This window comes from Theobroma umbraticum, unplaced genomic scaffold (genome assembly GCF_002168275.2).
Source record: "Theobroma umbraticum cultivar Fairchild unplaced genomic scaffold, ASM216827v3 scaffold_51.0, whole genome shotgun sequence".
Lineage (NCBI taxonomy): Eukaryota > Viridiplantae > Streptophyta > Magnoliopsida > Malvales > Malvaceae > Theobroma > Theobroma umbraticum.
This window is the reverse complement of record NW_018397260.1, coordinates 7,082,255-7,104,650: the sequence shown is the minus strand read 5'-3', so window position 1 is coordinate 7,104,650 and position 22,396 is coordinate 7,082,255. Positions and strand designations below refer to the sequence as shown.

At 34.1% G+C, this 22,396-nt stretch overlaps 2 protein-coding genes and 1 long non-coding RNA gene across 7 annotated transcripts; 2 read left to right on the top strand and 1 right to left on the bottom strand.

Moving 5' to 3' along the window:
* The first annotated feature begins 1,435 nt into the window (after positions 1 to 1,435).
* Positions 1,436 to 7,957, top strand: LOC110416673 (uncharacterized). 4 transcript variants are annotated; one of them, XR_016351266.1, is made up of 7 exons: positions 1,436 to 1,974; positions 2,104 to 2,161; positions 2,384 to 2,603; positions 2,785 to 2,840; positions 2,981 to 3,048; positions 7,172 to 7,351; positions 7,584 to 7,957. It is a non-coding gene; the product is annotated as an uncharacterized LOC110416673 (long non-coding RNA). The 4 variants fall into 4 exon arrangements; XR_016351265.1 differs by having other exon boundaries at positions 1,436 to 1,987; positions 2,785 to 2,835; XR_002445235.1 differs by having other exon boundaries at positions 1,436 to 1,987.
* A 723-nt stretch (positions 7,958 to 8,680) lies between these two features.
* Positions 8,681 to 18,551, top strand: LOC110416204 (P-loop containing nucleoside triphosphate hydrolases superfamily protein). 2 transcript variants are annotated; one of them, XM_021428100.2, is made up of 28 exons: positions 8,681 to 8,818; positions 8,967 to 9,120; positions 9,233 to 9,379; positions 9,499 to 9,651; positions 9,734 to 9,987; positions 10,305 to 10,483; positions 10,610 to 10,734; positions 11,191 to 11,227; positions 11,349 to 11,440; positions 11,536 to 11,652; positions 11,741 to 11,854; positions 11,951 to 12,034; positions 12,115 to 12,292; positions 12,764 to 12,864; positions 13,191 to 13,289; positions 13,380 to 13,493; positions 13,563 to 13,679; positions 13,784 to 13,864; positions 14,471 to 14,542; positions 14,623 to 14,716; positions 14,800 to 14,831; positions 14,973 to 15,058; positions 16,139 to 16,210; positions 16,330 to 16,557; positions 16,710 to 16,854; positions 17,019 to 17,099; positions 17,192 to 17,707; positions 17,870 to 18,550. In XM_021428100.2, exons 2-28 carry the CDS (start codon positions 9,010 to 9,012, stop codon positions 18,218 to 18,220), a joined length of 3,780 nt encoding a protein of 1,259 aa, XP_021283775.1. In that variant the 5' UTR covers positions 8,681 to 8,818; positions 8,967 to 9,009; the 3' UTR covers positions 18,221 to 18,550. The 2 variants fall into 2 exon arrangements, with proteins under 2 accessions (XP_021283775.1, XP_021283776.1); XM_021428101.2 differs by having other exon boundaries at positions 8,718 to 8,818; positions 8,975 to 9,120; positions 17,870 to 18,551.
* Positions 18,552 to 18,658: 107 nt separating this feature from the next.
* On the bottom strand, positions 18,659 to 22,311 carry LOC110416205 (L-Aspartase-like family protein). The gene is made up of 6 exons (XM_021428102.1): positions 21,890 to 22,311; positions 21,150 to 21,530; positions 20,405 to 20,553; positions 19,900 to 20,191; positions 19,479 to 19,643; positions 18,659 to 19,302 (listed from the first exon to the last, which is right to left on the bottom strand). The coding sequence occupies exons 1-6, from the start codon at positions 22,208 to 22,210 to the stop codon at positions 19,039 to 19,041; spliced, it is 1,572 nt and encodes a 523-aa protein (XP_021283777.1). The 5' UTR covers positions 22,211 to 22,311; the 3' UTR covers positions 18,659 to 19,038.
* Between the last annotated feature and the right edge of the window lie 85 nt (positions 22,312 to 22,396).

Here is a 22,396-nt window from a genome sequence, read left to right as displayed (position 1 = left end):
ATTAAAATATTACAAAAATTTGAATTGTGTAATCAAATGTGAAGAAGTGCTATTAAAAGGTAAAAAAAAACCTTTAAATATACTTTCAATAGCATTGTATGCATATAAAGTCAAAAGTCAAATTTGTTGTACAGTATAAACCTTAATCTTGATTTATGCTAATATATAGACACTTATTTACTAAAAAAATTGTTTCATTAATTGAACACCTAAGAAAATTTGTATCATTACTAAATCTCTAAGTAAAAAAAAAAAAAAAGACTTGAACACTTACGATTCACAAACTATTAAATTTAGAGGAAAATTTTATTAAAAAAATAAAAAGAATTATTTTCTCCCTTTATATAAAGTATGAACGAGAAAAAAACCATACATATATCAGCTAGAGAAAAAAAGTTTTTGTGGTTTCATGGTCGACAAATCCCTCAATAAGCACACCATGGTGGTGATAGTTAAATCGTTATATTGATCAAGAATATTCTACAATTTAATACTCACACTCGAATATTTTAAAATCTTGTAGAATTGAACTTAATTTTTTTATTGCATAATATTAATTTTAGATATATCACATGAAACATATCTTGAAGCAATTAGATTATTATTATTGTATTTAATTTGTTAAATGTCTAATTGAATTAAGTCACATTCAAAGATGTCGAGAAATAATATAACAAAGATTTTATTTGGAAATGTTTATATCCAAAACCTAATTTAAGCATGATAATGTTCAAATTCAATAAAATAATTTTGGTGACATATTTTATCTATATGATTCTATTAAATTGCATTTAAATATTATGTAGGATTTCAAAGTTATAAATAAAAATAAAATCAAAAGACCAATTTCTCGTCACTAAAAAGTTAAATAAATTAATGAAAATTTTATTGAAAGAAAATCTTTAGAGAGAAGATGAGTCATAATTTTTGAATTTATAATTTTTGAGATATAATTGTCTTGTTTGTAAGCAGATTATTTTTTTGAATTAACTGAATAAATAAAATAATAATTTTACTTTAATTTTTTTTTAAATTATCCTTGAAAAAGTAGCTTAACATTTTCCCTTTCAATTTTGATATAATTATTATAGATTTAGAAGGAAAAAAAAGAAAAAAAAACCAACAAAGACACCATTCCTAAAATGAGAGAGAAAGAAGCAACAGATTTCTATTGAAAAGATTCCTGAGCCTTTTCTTCGCTAATTATAAATCCCATCCACTTCCTTGGCAAAGCGGAAGGCAATGGTTGGGCGTCTGAGTCTAGGAGGTTGCGCTTGCACATGCGATTCAGATAATCTTCGTTAACATTTTTTTAAAATTTTTTTTAAAATCACCGACTCTTTATCCGTTAAACTGACGCTAAATTGACCGTTTGTCAAACAGTCAACGCTATTTAATCCTTCGCAGTTTCTTGATAGAGAAGGCTGAACCCAAACCTCAATACACTGAGCCCGCCATGGCTGTTTTTGCCCCTTAGTCATCTGCTTTCTCAAGCCCCACGCTTCTCACATTCTCTCTCCTGCTCGTCGCCAAGCCGAAGGTCGCTATCCTTCTCAACACATCACGACCATTGAGCCGCCGCTGCTTCAGTCGAGCAACCGCCTCTGCGGTTAAAACTTCTTCAATACAACAACATTCATCGACAAACGCCGGCGACGAGCCCCAACAAGCTTCTGATATCACATTTCAACAACCATTCAAAGACTCCAGGTTCCAAGAGCTACTACCTCGCCTTCCCCTTAGTAATCCCCTTGCTCAAGCCCCACGCTTCCCACCTTTTCTCTCGTACGCGTCTCCAAGCCGAGAGCTATCCTTCTCAATGCACCACCACCGTTCGGCCGCCGCTGCTTCAGTTGAAAAGTCGCCTCGGCGGTTAACACTTCTTTAATTCAACAATATTCCTCAACAAACGTCAGCGATGAGCCGCCGAAAGCTTCTATTCTCACATTTCAACAAGCCACTTAAAGGCTTCAGGTTCCAAGAACTAGTACTACTCACATTCCTTTATAACCATTTTTACACTGTTATTGTTTTTGCAGCATTTTTTTTTTCAGATTTTCATATATTTTATTGTTGAGCAACTTTCATTTGTTGAATTGCAAGGGCACCTCATTCATCAGGAGAATCTAGACCTCATGTGTCAAGAAAATACTGAAAGAAGGTACTGGCCTAGATAATTTGATAATTGCTAAGAATTTCCCATATTCACCTATTACTCACGCTTCCTTTACAACTCTTTTCCTTGGTTCTCATGAAAGTAATAGCACCAAAGTCTGACAAACCTAATACCAGTAGGCCAAAACGCCTATGAATAATCGTGGAATTGAAACAAATGAACAATTTTCCTCTTGATACTTCTAAAGAGCTCAATTTTGGGTCTCAGGTTTATGGAACAAGGGAAGCAAATGAAGCTAGCAGAAGCTCACATCGAAATTATACTTTGAACAATGGATATGATTTGCACGCACCTGTTCATATCCAATTAAGCCAGCCCCAACCTCCTTGCAAGGATAGTCACCATTTCAGAACGATACCCCTTATAGCTCAGTACCTTCACTGTTTTCAATTCTCTGGGTGATGACACCAAAGGTCCAATACAAAGGGTATATAATTTCATCTGCATTCCATACGCATGATTAGAATAATTAATTTTGGACAGCCAGATAAAGAACGGTTCTCGTGCTTGGTGCAGAGGGAGCCTCTGGTGCTGTTACTATTACACTTTATTGTTTTAAATTATTTTTTAAACAACGAAAATCAGTATAATTGTTGCTAATTTTGTAGGAATATCGGGCATCGGTTCGATATGCAGTAGCGCAATGCCGCAACATATAAGTAATGTAATAGTAATGGCCTAATTCATTGCTATAATTGTTTTTACCATTATATTCTTCTACTTTCGTTTTTGGTAGAAGGTTTTGATTTTTAAATTCTTGTCAATTGCTAATTTGTTTCATTAGGTTTTGTTTGTAATGATCAGGTTAGAGTTGGGACTATGAATGCTTTGACATTCTTAATACTTCTTGGGCCAGAACCATGGAATGTTGTGTAAGTCTTTCGAAGCAAGTTTCTATAAGTTAAAGAATATCTTGTACATTTCAATAATTCTTTTTGTGTCTAAGTCTGTTTTTTGATGATTATTTGTTGAGAACACTTTTCTTCGTGTGCTTTATGTATGAGCTTAAATATAGGGGGGAGGTTAAATGCGTTATTGGATGTTTTAGGTTCTGGCTGTTTGGCCCGTGATGCATGGACTTTCATCCATTTTCAGTTATGTTTTCTTCCAGTTATTTATTTTGTTGTTGTTGTGCATTATTGTTTGCTTTTGCACAATCATGCATGAGGACTTTTCATGCTTATTAGTAATGGAAAATGCAAAGTTTGCAGAAGCTTCTCTGATTAACTTATTTAATATGCTATCATACTTCATTAGAATTTTGTTGAATTCATTCAAGGTGCAAGAGAGCATTTTATTTTTTGAAACTCATGATGGATTTGAGTGGTTACTTAAGGTGAAAACCACTTTGTGTTGTTTAGAGAAAAAAAATAAATAAATTTTAAGGGTGTGGCATGTGGCATTCCTATTATACATTAGGTATAATGGTGCCTATATGTGAATCTTATCTAGTTTTATGGTGCATTCCTATAATTTGATCAAAGGTATTATGGTTCAAAATACATAATGATAGATTTGTTATGGCATTCTTAATGTGTAATAAAGGCACAATGGTGCTTATGTAACATATACTTTATGTGATAATTTGACACTCCAATTGTTCATTAATGTACAATGATGTCCATTGAGAATTTTGTTTTTTTAATCATGACCACATGAAATTGTTTCATACTTATGATGGATTTGGTTGGTTAGTTACCTTAAGGGTGAGAACTGCTTTGTGGTGTTTAAGAAATAAAAAAATTGTAAAGTGTAAGCATGTGGCATTCCTGTTTGTATTAAGATATAATGGTGCTAATATGTGAATATAACATTTTGGTATATGGTGCATTCTTATTATTTAATTCAAGGTATTTTGGTGCAAACTATATATTAATATATTTGAAGTGGCATTCCTATTGTGTAATAAAGGCACAATGGTGCTTACATGAACATATAGTATCAATTGACAATTCCTTTTGTTTCATACTCATGATGGATTTGGTTGGTTACCTTAAGATGGGAACCACTTTGTGGTGTTTAAAGAAGTAAATAAACTATAAGGTGTGGGTATGTGATATTCCTATTATACATTAAGGTATAATGGTGCCATTATATAAATCTAATATCTTTGTATATGGTGCATTCTTGTTTTACCATTGAGGTATAATGGTGCGAAATAGATATTAAATATATTTGACATGGCATTCCTATTGTGCAATAAAGGCACAATGATGCTTATGTGAACATATATCTTTATGTTTTAATTAGACATTCCAATTGTACATTATGGTATAATGGTGTCTATATTGAGAATTCCATTTTTTTAATCATGACCACATGGAATTGTTCCATACACTTGTTGGATTGGTTGGTTAGTTACCTTAAAGGTCAGAACTACTTTGTGGTGTTAGGAGATATAGAAAAACTTGGTGTAGGCATAAGACATTCCTATTATAAGTTAAGGAATGACGATGTCAATTTGTGAATCTAGCATCTTGGTATATGGTTCATTCTTATTATTTAATCCAAGGTATGTTGGTACAAGATATTAATATATTTAAAGTGGCATTCCTATTGTGTAATAAAGGCGCAATGGTGCTTATATGAATATATAATATCAATTAAGAATTCTTTTTGTTTCATACTCATGATGGATATGGTTGTTGACCTTAAAGTGAAAACCACTTTGTGGTATTTGCTGAAGTAAATAAACTATAAGATGTGGACATGTGGCATTTCTATTATACATTAAGGTATAATGGTGCCGATATATAAATCTAACACTTTGTATATGGTGCATTCTTGTTTTACCATTGAAGGTATAATGGCGCGAAATAGATATTTAATATATTTTGACATGACATTCCAATTATGAAATTCCTATTGTGAAATAAAAGCACAATGGTGCTTATTTGAGCATATACCTTTATGTGTTAATTTGACATTCCGATTGCATATTAAGGTGCAATGGTGTCAATTGAGAATTTTTATTTTTAATCATGACTACATGGAATTGTTTCATACTTATGATGGATTTGGTTGGTTAGTTACCTTAAAGGTGGAACTTCATTGTGGTGTTCGGAAAAATAGAAAAACATTAAGGTATAAGCATGTAGCATTCTTATTATATATTAAGGTATAATAGTGTCAATATACGAATCTAATATATTAGTATATGGTGCATTCTTTGTAAATAATCTAAGGTATTTTGGTGTAAAATAAATATTTAATATATTTAAAGTGGCATTCCTATTACGTAATAAAAGCACAATAGTGCTTATGTGAATATACAAAATCAATTGAGAATTCCTTTTGTTTCATACTTATGATGGATTTGGTTGTTTAACTTGAGGTGACAACTACTTTGTGGTGTTTGGAGAAGGAAAGAAACTATAAGATGTGGACATGTGGCATTCTTATCATACATTAAGGTATATAGTACCGATATGTAAATCTAACAACTTTGTATATGATGCATTCTTGTTTTACCATCGAAGGTGTAATGGTATGAAATAGATATTTAATATATTTGACATGGCATTCCTATTATGCAATAAAGGCATAATGGTGCTTATGCTCCTTTTATGTGTTAATTTGACATTCCGATTATACATTAAGGTATAATGGTGTCAATTGAGAATTTTATTTTTTAAATTATGACCACTTGAAATTGTTTCACGCTTATAATGGATTTGGTTGGTTAGTTACCTTAAATGTGAGGACTACTTTATTGTATTTGGAGAAATAAAAAAACTTTAAGGTGTAGGCATGTGGCATTCTTATTTTATATTAAGGTATAATAGTACCAATATGTGAATTTAGCATCTTGATACATGGTGATTCTTATTATTTAATCCAAGATAGTTTGGTGCAAGATAGATATTTAATATATTTAAAGTGGCATTCCTATTATGTAATAAAAGTACAATGGTGCTTATTTGAATATATAGTACGATGGATTTGGTTGGTTAGTTACCTTGTGAGAAATACTCTGTGGTGTTTAGAGAAATTAGAAAAACTTTTAAGTGTAGGCACGTGGCATTCCTATTGTATATTAAGATATAATGGTGTCAAAATGTGAATCTAAAATCTTGGTGTATGGTGCATTCTTATTATTTTATCCAATGTATTTTGGTGCAAAATAGATATTTAATATATTTGAAGTGGTATTTTTATTGTGTAATAAAAGCATAATGGTGCTTATGTGCACATATAGTATTAATTAAGAATTCTTTTTGTTACATACTTATGATAGAATTTGTTGGTTACCTCAAAGTAAGAACCACTTTGTGGTATTTGGAGAAATAAAGAAACTATAAGATGTATGCATGTGGCATTCTTATTATATATTAAGGTATAATGGTGTCAATATGTAAATTTAATATATTTGTATATGGTGCATTCTTGTTTTACCATCGAAAGTATAATGGTGCGTAATAGATATTAAATATATTTGACATTACATTCCTATTGTGCCATAAAGGCACAATGATGCTTATGTCAACATATACTTTTATATATTAATTTGACATGCCGATCGTACATTAATGTATAATGTTGTTAACTAAGAATTTCATTTATTTAATCATGACCACATGAAATTGTTTCATACTTATGATGGATTTGGTTAGTTAGTTATTTTGAAAGTGAGAACTACTTTGTGGTGTTTGGAGAAGTAGAAAAACTTTAAGTTGTAGGCATGTGACATTCCTACTATATATTATAGTATAATGGTGCCAATAAGTGAATCTAGCATCTTGGTATATGACATATTCTTATTATTTAATCAAAGGTGCTTTGATGCAAAATAGTTATTTAATATATTTAAAGTGACATTCCTATTGTAGAATAAATGCACAATGGTGCTTATGTGAACATATAAATATCGATTGATAATTTTTTTTGTTTTATATTAATGATGGATTTGTTTGGTTACCTCAAGGTGGGAGTTGTACAAGTTCTTCGACCCCATCCCACTTGGAAATGATTTACTAATACGTCTTCTATGTGCAGGAAGATGGAGCAATTAGAAAGAGCAAAGCTTTCTTTGCTTGAGAAACTTGCGGACCTCCCAAAAGGGTTTTGCCAAGGTCCATGGCATGATTTTGTACTCCTCAATTTCCCTTCCTATCCTTCCTATTCCTGCTGCTGCCGCCATGGAAATAGTTTGTCTGATGAATCGACCAACCTCAGGTCGGACTTCATTTTTCTGTTTCATTGCTTCTGAATGTCATCTTTCACCGTTTTGTTAACTACTAGTATTATGTATTTTCAAAACATGCCAATCTTATTAATATATGGAAGCAACATAAGATCCAAAAGTACAATTAACGAATAGATTTTTATCAATTATATATAAATATGTTAAAACACTTGCATAATTTAAATTTTTGTGCATAAACCAATGTGTTGTGAACCTTTTCAGGTCAATTCAGGGGAACTGAAGTGCCTTCCCCCCACTTCTTTATCTCATCATGGTCTAACATTATCTTTATCTCTTATCTTCCTTTTCCCATAACTTTCTTCATGTTGTGCTTTGCTAATTGCTATGATAAAAAAAGAGTGGCCCACTCTAGAGAAGCCGTTAACCGTTTTGCTCGGGTATTTGAGAGTCCAAATCTCAAAACCGAAACTCTACCCGCCACTTTGATTTGAATGTAATGGGCTGGGCCTTAGCTGCAAACCAATTCTTTCGGACAAATCCATTTTGGAAATCAATTTAGCTTTTTGTACATAAAGTTTGGGTTAATTGGTTTATATTTTAACTGCTGTATTTTGATTACTATTAATTTAATCACATTTCATTTCATTAAGTGAATAATATTTGAATAATCATGTTTTAATGAGATAATAATCACACAATTTATGTATATGTTTAATGAATATTTTTAGCTTCATTTTCTGTGAATAATCATTGAATAATTGTCTTTATCCTATAAATATAATTATTTCTCTTCTAGACTTAAATTGTGTTCACTCTAGAATAAGATTATGACCATTTCTATTATTTAGATTTAAAAGATTTGGAATATGAAAAAGGACAGTTTGTAATTTGTTAGAATGTCTCGTACTTTTGATATAACGAATATATTAAAATCAAATAATTATTTTTGTATCACTAATTGAAACGAACAAAGCCTTTCGCTTTAGTTATAAATTCAACTAATGAAACCTCATTTTATTAAGTTTATTTGTTTTCACTTTTTCTTCAACCAAAAATGAAAATACAAAAGAAATAGTGAAAATTCAAGAAAATACAAAGAGAAAAATATTCCCAAATGTTTATGAGTACTTATTAGTCAATGATTTCAAATATAAGAAAAAACAGTTAGGAGTAGACCAAGGGCCTAGCTAACCACTTCCTTAAGGCTTACAGGCAACCGCCCAATTTTAAGCCAAGTCTGTTGGATGACGTTGCCTTATTTAAACAATCACGTGAAGGTCACGTGGCCTGACCTCTCGATCCCTCATCAACATTTTGAATTCGGACCTGAGCGCCTTTTCTCAAATCCAGTTCAATTATTAAATGCTTAAAAAATTGCCCCCATTTGCCTCGATCGTTCAAATTCCCTGTCCCTGCTTTGTCTCTTCTAAAATTCAAATTCTAACGTCTAAGAATCCAAAAACCAAAAAAAAAAAAAAAAACTCCATCTCCTTCCGGTATTCCCCTGTCAAATTAATCTTTTTTTGTCTTCACTTTTGTTTCGTATAATCTCCTCAGCTCAAGGATTTCATATCTGATGCATTTGATTTTGAGTGATTTACAAGATGTTTTGATGGTTTGATTATTTTCTTTTTCTTGATTTAGGGTTTTAGGTATCGTTTTAGATTTGGATCGTATCATATAGGAGATGGAGAACACGGAGTCCGTAAGAGTCGCCGTTAATATTCGGCCGCTGATTACTACAGAGCTTCTCAATGGATGCACGGATTGCATCACCGTTGTTCCTGGCGAACCTCAGGTATTGTTATTTTTTAAAATTTTCCGTGAATTTTTATTTTGAAATGGATATAGATGTTGATTTCTTAGATTGATAGAGACTCATTTTTAATTTTTTTTTGTTACAATTACAGGTTCAGATTGGGTCACATGCTTTTACCTATGATTATGTTTATGGGGGAGGGGGATCGCCGTCTTCAGCGATTTATGATGATTGCGTTGCTCTCCTTGTTGATGCAATTTTTCATGGTTATAATGCTACTGTACTTGCATATGGTCAGGTTAGTTTTATTATGTTCTAGTGAGTTCTTATTTTTCCTTTTAAATTATTAATTTCCTTTTATTTTTCATAAATTTTTATAATCGACTAATTATGTTGTTATATTTTTGTGTCGTTTAGACTGGGTCTGGTAAAACATATACTATGGGAACCAACTATACTGGGGAAGGAGGTAATGGTGGCATTATTCCGAAGGTCATGGAAACTATATTTAAACGAGTCGAGGCAACGAAACACTCCACGGAATTTCTGATAAGAGTATCATTTATTGAGGTAATTTAGTTTGATGAAAATAAATACTTATTTTTCTTAGTGATTAGGTAATGTGCTTATATATGGTATTCGGAATTGCCAGATTTTTAAGGAAGAAGTGTTCGACTTACTTGACTCAAATCCAGCTGCTTTGTCTAAAGTTGAAGGGGCGTCTCTTGCAAAGCCCACAGCTCCTGGAAGACTTCCAATACAAATTAGAGAAACAGTAAATGGAGGGATAACACTTGCTGGGGTGACTGAGGCAGAAGTTGCGACGAAAGAAGAGATGGCATCTTACTTGTTACGAGGTTCTTTATCTCGAGCTACAGGGAGTACCAATATGAATAGCCAATCAAGGTGAGCTTTTTTTGAAGCTATATGTTTTAGGAGTCTTTGCCTTTTGTTTTTTGTTTTCCACAATTAGTATTCTTTTTAAAATATTATGTTCAATTGTTATAAAAGCTTTTTATTTTTAGTAATAAAAGATACAAACAAGTTGTTCAATTGGCTTTTGTGTCGCTTTACTTATTTTTGGAGAAGGATAGAAAAATCTTCTGTTTACATGTTCAATGCAATAGATTTGTAAGGTTTTCATAATTATTTATCATGTAATTCTCTTATATTATGTAAACTTGTGCTTCTGTCAATTGCTATGTTCATTACACCATTTCCAGTCGTTCACATGCCATCTTTACAATAACTGTGGAGCAAAAGAAGATTGCCAGCTGCCCAAACGGGGTAATCAATGATGACATTGGTGATGATATCTTATGTGCAAAGCTGCATTTGGTGGACCTTGCTGGATCAGAACGTGCAAAAAGAACAGGTGCTGATGGCATGCGCTTCAAAGAAGGTATTTTTTTATTTTCTTATTTTCAAAGCCTCATGGACTAAAATAGTGATAAATTCTAATAGTAAGGCGCAAACATGAAACGTTATGCTTTATGTTATCTAAAAATTTGATATTTTGTTGTTGCAGGCATTCATATAAATAAGGGTTTACTAGCTCTGGGGAATGTGATTAGTGCCTTAGGAGATGAGAAGAAGAGAAAAGAAGGAGGGCATGTTCCATATCGTGATAGCAAGTTGACTCGCTTGTTACAGGCATGTTTTGACTTTCTGATTATTTATGAACAACCATTTCTATTAGTTGTTGTTTAATAGGATGCTTTCATTGCAATGAAGTAGACTGTTCAGAAAACTTAGAACAGCATAAATCAAATTGCTATTGATCAGTTGGCAATTTCTTTTAGGTTTAATACATTAAAATATATAATTAGTGTGCAATGCAGAGACTATTTGTTAAGCACTGAACCAATGAGAAGTGAGCTCATTACTTACTTCACATTTTAAAATGTAAAAACATTTATAGCTAGAAAATAGATGTTACCTACATCAAGCAAAAGGAGAACAAGTTCAGTATTCTTTTCTAAGACTTTTACTTGGATGTGGTGATATTATGTGTACTTTGTGTTTGCAATGAAAATAGTTTTAAATGTATTGGCTATAGTTCTCCATGTTTCGGAATTTAAATTTGCTGATGGAGATTTAAATTCTCAGGATTCTCTTGGAGGAAACAGCAAAACAGTGATGATTGGTAACTTTTTATATATTTGAGAGCACTAAATAGTTGTGTTATTGTTATCATTTCTTGCACCCAAGTTTCTGCTACAAATATCTGAGTATGCATAAGTATGATTTTTTATATCTTATTGTAGCTTGTGTTAGTCCGGCTGACACCAATGCTGAAGAAACCCTAAACACCTTGAAGTATGCCAATCGTGCTCGAAACATTCAGAACAAGGCAGTTGTAAGATACTTGTTTAGCATACTTGCAAGAAGTAAAGTTCTTCACGAAGTATTATAACTCTTGTTCTGACTATTTCATCCCTTATACTTGATTAGATAAACCGCGATCCAATGGCAGCTCAGTTACAAAGAATGCGGAGCCAAATTGAGCAATTGCAAGCTGAACTTTTGTTTTATCGTGGTGATGGCAATGGGTCATTTGATGAACTTCAGGTTACTATTTTGTATAGAGAAGTACAAACACATTCTTTGACTTTCTTACCTTAGTTGCTTAAAATTAGGCCCTTTTTTGTGATTCCAGATTCTCAAGCATAAAGTATCTTTACTTGAAGCAAACAATGCGGAGCTACAGCGAGAACTTCAAGAACGTAGACTCACTAGTGAACAATTAGCCCAACGCGCACTTGATGCTCAGGTGTTTTTCTATTTTTTGTCTTCAATTGTTTAGGTTTTATAAAATTCCTTTTTACTGGTCAATGGCGACCAATCTCATGTATATTTAATATTTCAGGTTGAGAAAGACAAACTGATGATGCAAATTGAATCAGTTCGTAATGGAAAATCATGGGACGAGATTGATTCTAATCAAAATCAGGTTAGGTCTTTGCCTAGTTATTGAATCTAGCAGTTGATAAATATAATCTTTAATTGGCAAGTGCTTTTGCATTATTGCAGGATTTTGATTTGATGAAAACTTATGTGTTGAAAATTCAAGAGTTAGAAGGAGAATTGATACGTTTGAAAAGCTTGAACAGCTCAAAACGTAGTCGTTTTTCTAATTGTGCTGAGTCTGATGACGATGGAGCCTCAAAAAATTCATTATTTTCTTCTGGAAATGATTATTCATCTTCAGGTAAATTAGGAAAGTATTTAACTATTAACTATTTGATACCTTGTTAGATGCTAACTCCTTTTGTTTGATAACATTTTTCTGTCAGTTGATTCTAAGATGTTTTAAATAGTTATTACAATTTTAGGAAAGTAATATACATATAATTTTCAACTCTCCAAAGTTATTCTTAATATCTCTCTATCATCTTTTGTCTTGCTTGCAAAATTTCATATACAGGTTAGTATAAAAACCTCATTAAGGACTAATTTTAATGCTTTTGATGCATTGATGCCTGCCACAATCATATTGGCTTCCTTGTGATTATTGTTTAGGGTGCATATATAGTTAACTTAATTCTGATATGAGACGACGTCGTTTAAGCCTTTTACATTTATATCTTTTCATCTCTGTTAATCTTCCATTCTCTGTTCAACTTTTTAAGATCTTATCATCGAGTGATAGCAGATAAGAGTATTCTTTCTTCATATGCAGATGAGATTGAGGATAATGAAAAGGAGCTAGAGCATTCCTCTCTCCAAGAAAAATTGGACAAGGAACTTAAGGAATTGGACAAAAAACTTGAACAGAAAGAGGTATATGTTGCTTAGGTCATTAAGCAAAAATCTTAATTTGGCTACCCAGTGTCTTTTTTCATTTTACATTTCTGCTAGAGGTTCAAGAATTTTTGTCGGTGAAACATTTACAGTCTTGTTTAGTCTGCGGTGCCTGCCTCTATGGAGTCAGAACCATCAGAAGCTGGAAATAGTTATTACTACAACTTTTATGTGAAACAGTTGTTTAGATGTTTATGTTATCCCGCGAATGCAACATGTTTGTTTTCTCACCATCTGGTTTCTCCTTTTTCTTTACTTGCTATTTCATTTTCTTTATTTTCCTAACAGCTTTTTATTTGTTTAAGGCTGAAATGAAGCGTTTTTCAAGTGCTGACACATCAGTTCTAAAACAACATTATGAGAAGAAAGTTAATGAGCTAGAACAAGAAAAAAGGGTTCTGCAGGTTAGTCTCCTATTCAAAGTTTTTTTGTTGTATTGTGATTAGTGCCATTCTAATATATTAATTCATTTCTTTTAATTTGTCAATTGACAGAAAGAAATTGAAGAGCTGAGACATAATCTTGCCAACATATCTTCTACTTCTGATGATGGTGCTCAAAAGTTAAAGGAAGCATACCTTCAGAAGTTGAATGTCCTTGAGGCACAGGTGAGTTTTGAATTTTCCTGCTCCTGTCAACAACAGCTATCAGATTCCAGATTAATATTCTGCTTTCAGGTTGCGGAGTTGAAGAAGAAGCAAGATGCTCAAGCTCAACTTTTGAGACAAAAACAGAAAAGTGATGAGGCAGCAAAGCGACTCCAAGATGAGATTCAGAGAATCAAATCTCAGAAGGTGAATCCCACCTTCTTCAATTTTCATCTTAAAAACTTCAATTGGTTTGTAAAATAGGGATTGGATTCTTGCTTAACATACCAATGCAAATGTCCATTTTTTAGGTTCAACTGCAACATAAGATCAAGCAAGAATCTGAGCAATTTAGGTTGTGGAAAGCATCACGAGAGAAAGAGGTGCTTCAGGTACAAGCAAATATAAGATTAAATGCATGGTTTTGTTATGTGATAGATATTTGTTATTTGCAATACCTCTTTAAGGTCTACACAGGCTACGCCATGAATTTTTGGCATTTAGTGTCAAGCATATGATCTGAATAGTAATAATTTGATAATTGATAATAGTTGATAAGTGTTGTTGTGACTCTGATACCAGATTATACTCCACTTTCACATTTCAAGTTTCTTTGTGTCAATAACCTTCTCAGCTAAGCCATATTAGTTTGAAATCTAAAATAATGGTATGGGTAGAGATCTAAGGTTCAAGCCATACTGCTTTCTCTCGTACCAAAAGAAATCTAAAATAGTTCTTCTATAGTGGTAGCTGCTGTTAAATGTATAAGAAAGGGAATGTATTTGTTACTTGTTTCATAGAAAGGCATAAATGCAATCAAATGACTCATTGTTAGCAGAAATTTAGTGTTATTACTTGTTACATAGAAAGGCATAAATGCGAATTCATATGAGTGTGATTTTTTTTTTTTTCAAAATTTGAGAGTTTTATAGTTTAGGTAATTCTAGGAGCAAAATGTTTTGTTAACGCATATATCGTCTTTTTTTCTTGATAACTAGCTTAAGAAAGAGGGAAGGAGAAATGAGTATGAGATGCACAAGCTCTTAGCTCTGAATCAGAGGCAAAAAATGGTAATTTTTATTTTTACATGGAGCGCTTTGATCTTCCTAAATCTAAGGAACTGTTCTCACTCTTGGCAAATGCATCTTAGGTTTTGCAAAGAAAGACTGAAGAGGCTGCAATGGCTACGAAAAGGCTAAAGGAGCTTCTAGAATCTCGAAAAGCTTCAACACGTGAAGCTTCCAGTTAGGAGCTCTTTTGTGTCATGCAGTTTATCCTTGTTTTTTCATAATTATAACTCAATGATAATATTATCTTTGATATGCAGGTGCTGGAAATGGCAATGGTGCTGGAATTCAGGTATTTACAATTGCATAAAGATTAATTAGTTTGTTTTGCAATTGCCTAGACCAAATAGTTTTGTTCTAATATCCTTTTTGAATTGCCATGATAGGGGCTATGTTTTCAATTTTTTTATTCATTTATATATTTGTTTTGAAGGCAATAATGCAGACAATTGAGCATGAACTTGAGGTCACAGTACGGGTACATGAAGTACGCTCTGAATATGAACGACAAATGGAAGAGTGAGTCCTCTTTATTTATTTCATATCCAGCTCCGTTAGTTCTGCACCATTTCTAGCTATAATAGCTTAGCTTTGGTCAGAATTTGGTTTGAACTGTCATTTTATCTAATTTATGATTTATCTGTAGCATTCTTGCACACTGTTTGAAGAGTACTAATTTAAATCTAGGAGTCTAAGTGAATGCCTTTAAACTTCTCTCTCTCTCTTTTGTTTTAGTTATGGTCAACATTGGTTATTCAGTGTCGTATTTTAAATATGCTGGTTTGACCAGCTTGATGATTCAATTCTCTGTGTTGTTTGAATGCTTGTTAATCTTTTACATTTGTAAGTTGTTTCATAATCTGGTTTCATGTGCATTCTGTCAGAGCTGCAACAAGTTTTTGGTTTCTGCATTAATCACTCTCTCATAATTAAAAAAATTAGATATACTACTTAAGATATTTGTCAGTAGCTTTGTTAAGGTGTTTGAAATTTTCATTATTTTGTTTTTATTTGCTAATTGTAACTAAAAAGAAAATTTTGTTTTACCTAGATCCGACGTTAGATTTAAAAGTTGAGGAGAATGTTTTGTGGTTCCAGCCTAGTGTGAATACAGGCAGGATTTACTTCTAATAGGTTTTATGAGTAACTTGAGTTGTATGCTTAAGGATTTAGTCCTAACTTCAGTTTGCTTATTTTGGTCTTTGATTTTTTGGTCTCTTTATTCTCTTTTAAACTAGATTGTGCATTGACTAGGGATGCCGATGAGCTCCCCTCGTCCAAGGGAAAAAATGGGGAAGAAAGGACTGTTTCTCATGCTAAAAAGGATAGGCCAGATCTCATAATGCTATGGTTTGGGAGAATTCTTTTGTAGTTGTTTAGTTGTGCTTTCTTTTTCTTTTTTTAATTTCCCCTTCTCTCTAGCTCTTCTTTTTTGTAGAGGATGGCAGAGGAAGTTTGATTACGTAATGGCATTTGGGCTAAGAATCTATTAATTTCTACTGTATAAGATTCCAACTATAAAGTGGAAGCTTTCTTGTGATGCTCTTATCATAGTGTTGTCGTTGAATATATTCAAATAATGTTCTGTTTGTACAATAGGAGGGCTAGGATGGCCAAGGAGGTTGCGAGATTGAAGGAAGAAGCTGAGATGCTTAAGCAGAGTGATTTAAGGTTAAATTTTTTGATGTTGGATATGCTCTTCATTACGTCAAATCATTTTCTTTTTTCCCCTCCATGTTATTATGTATGCCAATGATCAAATACTTTTCCATTAATGCTACCAAATGCAGTGATTGTCCCGAGACAATGTCACCAGGTGCAAGAAACTCGAGGATTTTTGCTTTAGAAAACATGCTTGCTGCTACTTCTAGCACTCTGGTCTCTATGGCCTCACAACTATCTGAAGCAGAAGAGCGTGAACGTATTTTTAGTGGCAGAGGACGTTGGAACCAAGTTCGGTCTCTTGCTGATGCAAAAAATATTATGAATTATCTATTCAATTTAGCATCATCCTCAAGGTAATTCATCTATCAGATCAAAAAAGTGCATGCTATTGCCTTTTTAACTAATTGATTTGCTGCAACTTTTTGTTTTTGTATCATGGTTGTTGCATCATGGGTCTGACTTTCTATTTGCTTCAATATAATTACATGTTGACCTTTTCATGAAGGTGCTCAGTGCGAGATAAGGAAGTTCATTGCAGAGAAAAGGATATGGAAATAAGAGATCTAAAGGAAAAGGTGGTGAAACTTAGTAGTTTGGCTAGACAACTTGAGATACAAAAGGCAGATCTTGTCCATCAAGTGAAAGTGAAGGTTAGTTCATTATTTATATTAATGTTCAATCTAACTTTAAGTGGTAAGGTATCACATGATATGTATCAGCTTAGGATCCTGACAGTTTTCTGTTCAATTTTTTCCTTTGATGTTTGTTAAGCTTAGGATCCTGACTGATTAGCTATATATGACCCTTGTAACAGAATGCAAGCATGAAGCAATACTCCATGAACGGAATCCCTGACTTAAATGGTGGAAGACATAAGTATGAGTTGCGGAAGCAGGTAGGTGCCACTCCTCTCCTTTATAGCTTAATTGTTACTGAAAGTAGAATGGTTTTGAATAATTACTTCCTGACTTGAAAAAATTATTATAGGAACACCGAAGCTCCATAATCTTTATGGAGGACATGGATACATCTGAGTCAGAACATTCGGATATGGATGCAAGTGATGATGGTGAGTGGGTGCAGTCAGAAAAGAAGCCATTTAGGAGAAGAGCTTCTAGATCTAGAGGCCACTCAAGTGAAGGAATTCATCAACCAGATACCAACGACTCAGAAAACATTAAGGGGTGTACTGGTGAGGTTACAGGGAAAACTGATGGATTATGCTGCACTTGCAGTAAGAAGTCCTGGTGCAAGACACCGAAATGCCAGTGTAGAGCAAATGGAAACTCTTGTGGACAGTCATGTGGTTGTTCTTTGGTCAGATGTTCCAATAGAGAAGCAGAAGCAAACATGCCAAATGATGTTGGCACTAACGAAGAGCAGAGCCTTGTCGCTCACGGGGCAATGCTACTCCAGAATGCATTGGAGGGTGAGAAAGCAGCTGAAACAAATGAGGATTGTGCCACAAAGAGAAAACCACTCACAGACATCGGAAACACATTGGTATCGTTTCTGGTCTTATATGATATTGAAAACCATTCACAGACAATGATTTACCCACCACTTTTTTTATGTCCTATATTAAATAATTTTATGCTCGGCTAGCATAATCCTCTCATTTTTCATTAGTCAAGCTCATGCAAAGTTGACTTATTCTTCTGACAGGATAAACCCAATGCACCAAAGCCTAATCGGAGAAAGAAATGGGGAAAATCAGTGATCCAGTTGATTCCGGTTGCTCCACCAACTTCACAGCCAGAGAACGCCGCAGAGGCCCAAAAGCCAGAAACGGTTGATCCTCCCAAAAGAACAGATAACTGTCCAAGTGAGTCAGACATCCCGTTGAAGTTACCAAGAGCTATGAGATCAGCTTCATCAAATGGCAACAAATTGCTGAGAGAAAGAAATGCTGATCAACAGGACGAATCAACCAACAAGGAACAAGCTGTCCTTGCTCCTAGCAGTCCTATTAGGCCAACAAGAACAACAGATGAGAAAGAGAACTGCCGCCGATAACTTGGGAGTCCTTGACCAGTCATCGGTAAAATATTCTTACCACAATGTTACTAACCAGCTTTGATATGTACGTCATTTCCATGAAAAACCTTTGTTTTTTTTTTTGTTGGATTTTTTTTCCTTCTTAATCCTTTGGTTCTGTTTAATCCTTTGGTTCTGTACAAGAAAGCATCCAACAAGAGAAGTTGGATCCTTGAATGGAAGTGATGACTTGATGTTGTTCGACAGTTGATCAGGCTTGTCCTATTTTATTCACTGTTTGCTTAGCTTAATTGCACAATACGTAAGTTGATTCTTTGAGATCATCAGGCTCGTATTGCTTGGTTTTTTCCTAAGATTAATACTACTATTATGTTTGGATTAAGAAAATTGAAGGAAAAAATAAACTGAAAGGGGGAGAAATTATCGAAGTTTAGTGTGCTTCATAAATCATAAGGCTAGCAAATATTGCTTCTTTTTATTTAAAATAAAAATAAAAATGATAAAAAAATAATAAAGTCCAAGACTATTTGCAACTTATGCAATTTTAGTTGGGGAATTAAACCCTTTGCTATAATCATACATTGACAGGAGCAACATCCTAGCAAAAGGTCTTAATAAGTTTGAAATGAAATTATGGAAAATCAAAACCATTATCACTATTCTTTGATCTAATGTCTGCTCAATAGTGATGATTGAGATTTCACTCATTAACGGCATGTTTCATCTTTGATGCTCTCTCGGAATTCGATGCCATGATCACCGCTTGAGTCCTAAACAGTGGCTTCAGATTATAGCATAGCTCTCAAGCAGAAACGGGCTCATCACAAGCACATATATCATTGAGGTCCTGTTCTGTTGATTTCAAGTTTGGTAACCCAGTAGTCAAGTTGATCAGCTACGCATGCTGAACCTGTTGAACCATACGAACTGAATTTCTTGACTGCGTTTTCTACCCCAAGAAACTCATACACATCGTGATCAAATACAGGATTTAGGCTTCTCAACTCATCCAGACTTAGGTCCTGAAGCTGGCAGCTCTTGGCAACACATAACGCAACTGACCGTCCAACTATATCATGAGAAGTTCGGAATGGTATCCCCTGCAGAGGTGAAAAATGGGCATATATTTTATTTTATTGAAAAAGAAAGGGGGAACAAAGAAAAAGAAAACGATACAGAAATCAAATCAGTTATATTTGGAAAGCAACTGAGGCAACACCTTTACAATCAAAAGGAAAAGAGAAAAAGAGAAATCAACAAATACAAAATAACTTGCCTTTTTAACTAGATAATCAGCAAGTGTTGTGGCATCAAGATAGCCTGCTGGTAAAGCCTTTTGTATTCTTTCCTCATTGAAGGCAATATTTTGAGCAAACTCGGCAGACACTTCAAGCATTCCTACAATGGTCTTGACACTATCAAACATAGGTTCCTTATCTTCCTATTGCAGTAGGCCAAAGAAAAGAAAAGAGAATGTGTCTGTCAGCACTCCCAAAAGAAAAAACAAATCCAAGGAAAATGCTAAAATAGATGAGAGCTCAAACAGCAGTTAGCACCAGTGGACAAGTAAGATCAACTTGAATATCAACATAGAACCAGAAGATTTATAACGTCAAGGATGGTCGAGTGTCCATGGAGTCCATAAAATGGATATACTTAAATAACCACATTATTAAGTGAGTAAAAGAAGCTTCTACCTGCAAATCACGATTATAAGCAAGAGGAAGTCCTTTGCACAATGTAAGAAGGGTAACCAGGTCTCCAATCACTCTGGCAGACTTTCCTCGAACAAGTTCCATTGGATCCGGATTTTTCTTTTGAGGCATTATGCTACTTCCAGTGGAAACAGAGTCACTTGGTGTGATGAATCCAAACTCCTCTGAAGCCCACAATACCCACTCTTCACCCAGCCGAGAAAGATGAATCGCTATGATGGAATTAGCAGAAAGAAACTCTAGGACAAAATCTCGATCCGAAACTGCATCAATACTGTTCAAAAATAGTGAAAAACAACTATGTTAAAAGAAGCCTGATATCAAGATGTCAAGAAACAACAAAATTAAGATGGAGATCTAGGCTTGACAAACTCCTATGGAAGGGGTAACAAACTTTCATGCTATAAGGCATAAACAGAGACAAGTCATGCAATGGTCATGTGTGACATTCCAGAAACTGAAGTATGATGACTGTTTCAGCACATACCTGTTCCTCATGGGAGCAGTGAACCCCAAAGCATCAGAAGTCATAAACCTATCAATGGGTAGGCCAGTGCCAGCCAGTGCACATGCACCTAGTGGGCAGAAATTCAACCTAGCTCTGCAATCTAGTAAACGGCCAGCATCACGGTCAAGCTGCAGTAAAAAAGGCTGAGTTAGAAAATCTAGAGACAAAATGATAAAAGATACAAGACAGTTTTGTATACCTAACAAGAGAATTCGTTCTCATGCAAGCCAAGACACCATCATGTAAATATAGAAATCCGGATTTACCATCTGCAATTATTAACAATATAAAAGAAAATTATTTTTCTTTCTTTTATAGAAAAAGGGCTGGGTAGTCCGGGTGATAAAACCATAATTGATTTGCGCACAAGTAGATGGGCACATCTTATCATGTGGATTCTAACATTCAGACCTCTAACACTAGGTTGACTTGATCATAACTGCTAACCATTCTCAATCTTTAGGTTTACCCAGGTTCCAATATTTCCTCCTTTTATTTACTCTTCAAGGGCCTAGCTGGCTACCATCAATGTGTTTTCTCTTCCAATTTTAGTCCTTTTTCTCTAATAAAAGTTCAATTAGATAAGCTTCTTTCTACGCTCTAACCATATGAGAAGTTCAAAATTTTCTAATCAATCAAAAAGGCAAACAATTTGTTTTGCCAAACAGATATATAGATATTCAATTTTTATTGTACAATAATGTATAAATGAATTAATTCAAACCTGTTCCACATATGCTAAGAGAAGATGTTGCAATAAAACAGGTTGCGCTCTCTGCAAATGTGTATATCCAGGAATGATCAAACCCTCATTAGTTAGAGCCAAATTCACCAATGCAACCTGGAGATGTCTAATGCTAGCAATAATCCTGTCAATAGCATCGCGGCACCACAGGCGAAAATCAGTTAAAACTTGATCATTTCTGCTTCGAGCAGTGTGGAGCTTCTTTGCAGGCTCACCAACCATATCTGTTAGTGCTGCTTCAATGTTCATGTGCACATCCTCCCTGTCAGTTCTCCACACAAATTCACCAGCTTCAATGCGTCTATCTATCTCATCTAGGCCTTGCAAAATACTATCCCTATCACTTACACTAATCAACCCCTACAAGCAAAAATAAGAAAAATCATATCACAAATCTCTCACAGCTTTTATCACCCTGAACCAAAGGATGGTTACTATAATCAAATAAGTTTAAACTTAAAAAATTAGTAATGTACAGCTTCTTGTTTTTTGCTTGATAAAGCAAACGGCACAATAAGTGTTTTTGAATTAAAAAAAAAATGTTAGAATTGGTTTTGCAGTTTAGTGCATTGTTCAGTTTCAATTAATTAGCATAATTTTGCTCTTTAAAATCCTTTTAGAAAGTAAATTATGCACATTTCCGAAACCAACAAACTCCTCCAAAACACTCTACAAACATTAAATTGGAAGGGAAAATCTAAATAAGAAAAAACAGGAACCTGTTCAGCAAGCATGGAAGCATGGGCTTTACTACCCATAATATCATGCTTATACAACTGTTTATCAAACGATATAGACTCAGTGAACTTCTCAACGATATCCGTCACACTCTCTTCGAATCTGCCACCCCACAACTTTGTCTCCTTGGGTGTAGTCTCGGTTTCAGAGGACTGGCCCATCGTGCACCACAATGGCTCGAACCTTGGCTTGGATCTATACAGCAATGGGAGTATGGGTCTTGGGTTGGACACGGATTGGCTGGAGACGAAGATCGATGGTGAAGAAAAAAATGGGGTTGGCGAAGAAAGTAATGATTCCATTATAGAAACGGCCAAAGAAAAAGCTGAGAAAAGAGTAACCTTCCTAGTGCGGGGTTTGCGTTTGGTGTTGGCACTTCTTTAGCAGGGTTTTGGAAGCAACGGGTAGGGTACCCGTACCCGAACTTATTTTCTCTTAAAAGTACTATAAAAACCCGATTGAAATTTGACTTTTGCTACCCGAATTGT

Bases quoted from the DNA above. Each gene is read 5' to 3' on its own strand.
- LOC110416204 (XM_021428101.2), top strand. From the start codon at position 9,010: ATGGAGAACACGGAGTCCGTAAGAGTCGCCGTTAATATTCGGCCGCTG. The intron at 12,035-12,114 runs GTTAGGTCTTTG...GCATTATTGCAG, and splicing joins TTGATTCTAATCAAAATCAG to GATTTTGATTTGATGAAAAC. The intron at 16,855-17,018 runs GTTAGTTCATTA...CCCTTGTAACAG, and splicing joins TCCATCAAGTGAAAGTGAAG to AATGCAAGCATGAAGCAATA.
- LOC110416205 (XM_021428102.1), bottom strand. From the start codon at position 22,210: ATGGAATCATTACTTTCTTCGCCAACCCCATTTTTTTCTTCACCATCG. The intron at 21,531-21,889 runs GTTCCTGTTTTT...TTTTGCTTGTAG, and splicing joins CTTCCATGCTTGCTGAACAG to GGGTTGATTAGTGTAAGTGA. The intron at 20,192-20,404 runs GTATGTGCTGAA...ATTTTTGAACAG, and splicing joins ACTGCTCCCATGAGGAACAG to TATTGATGCAGTTTCGGATC.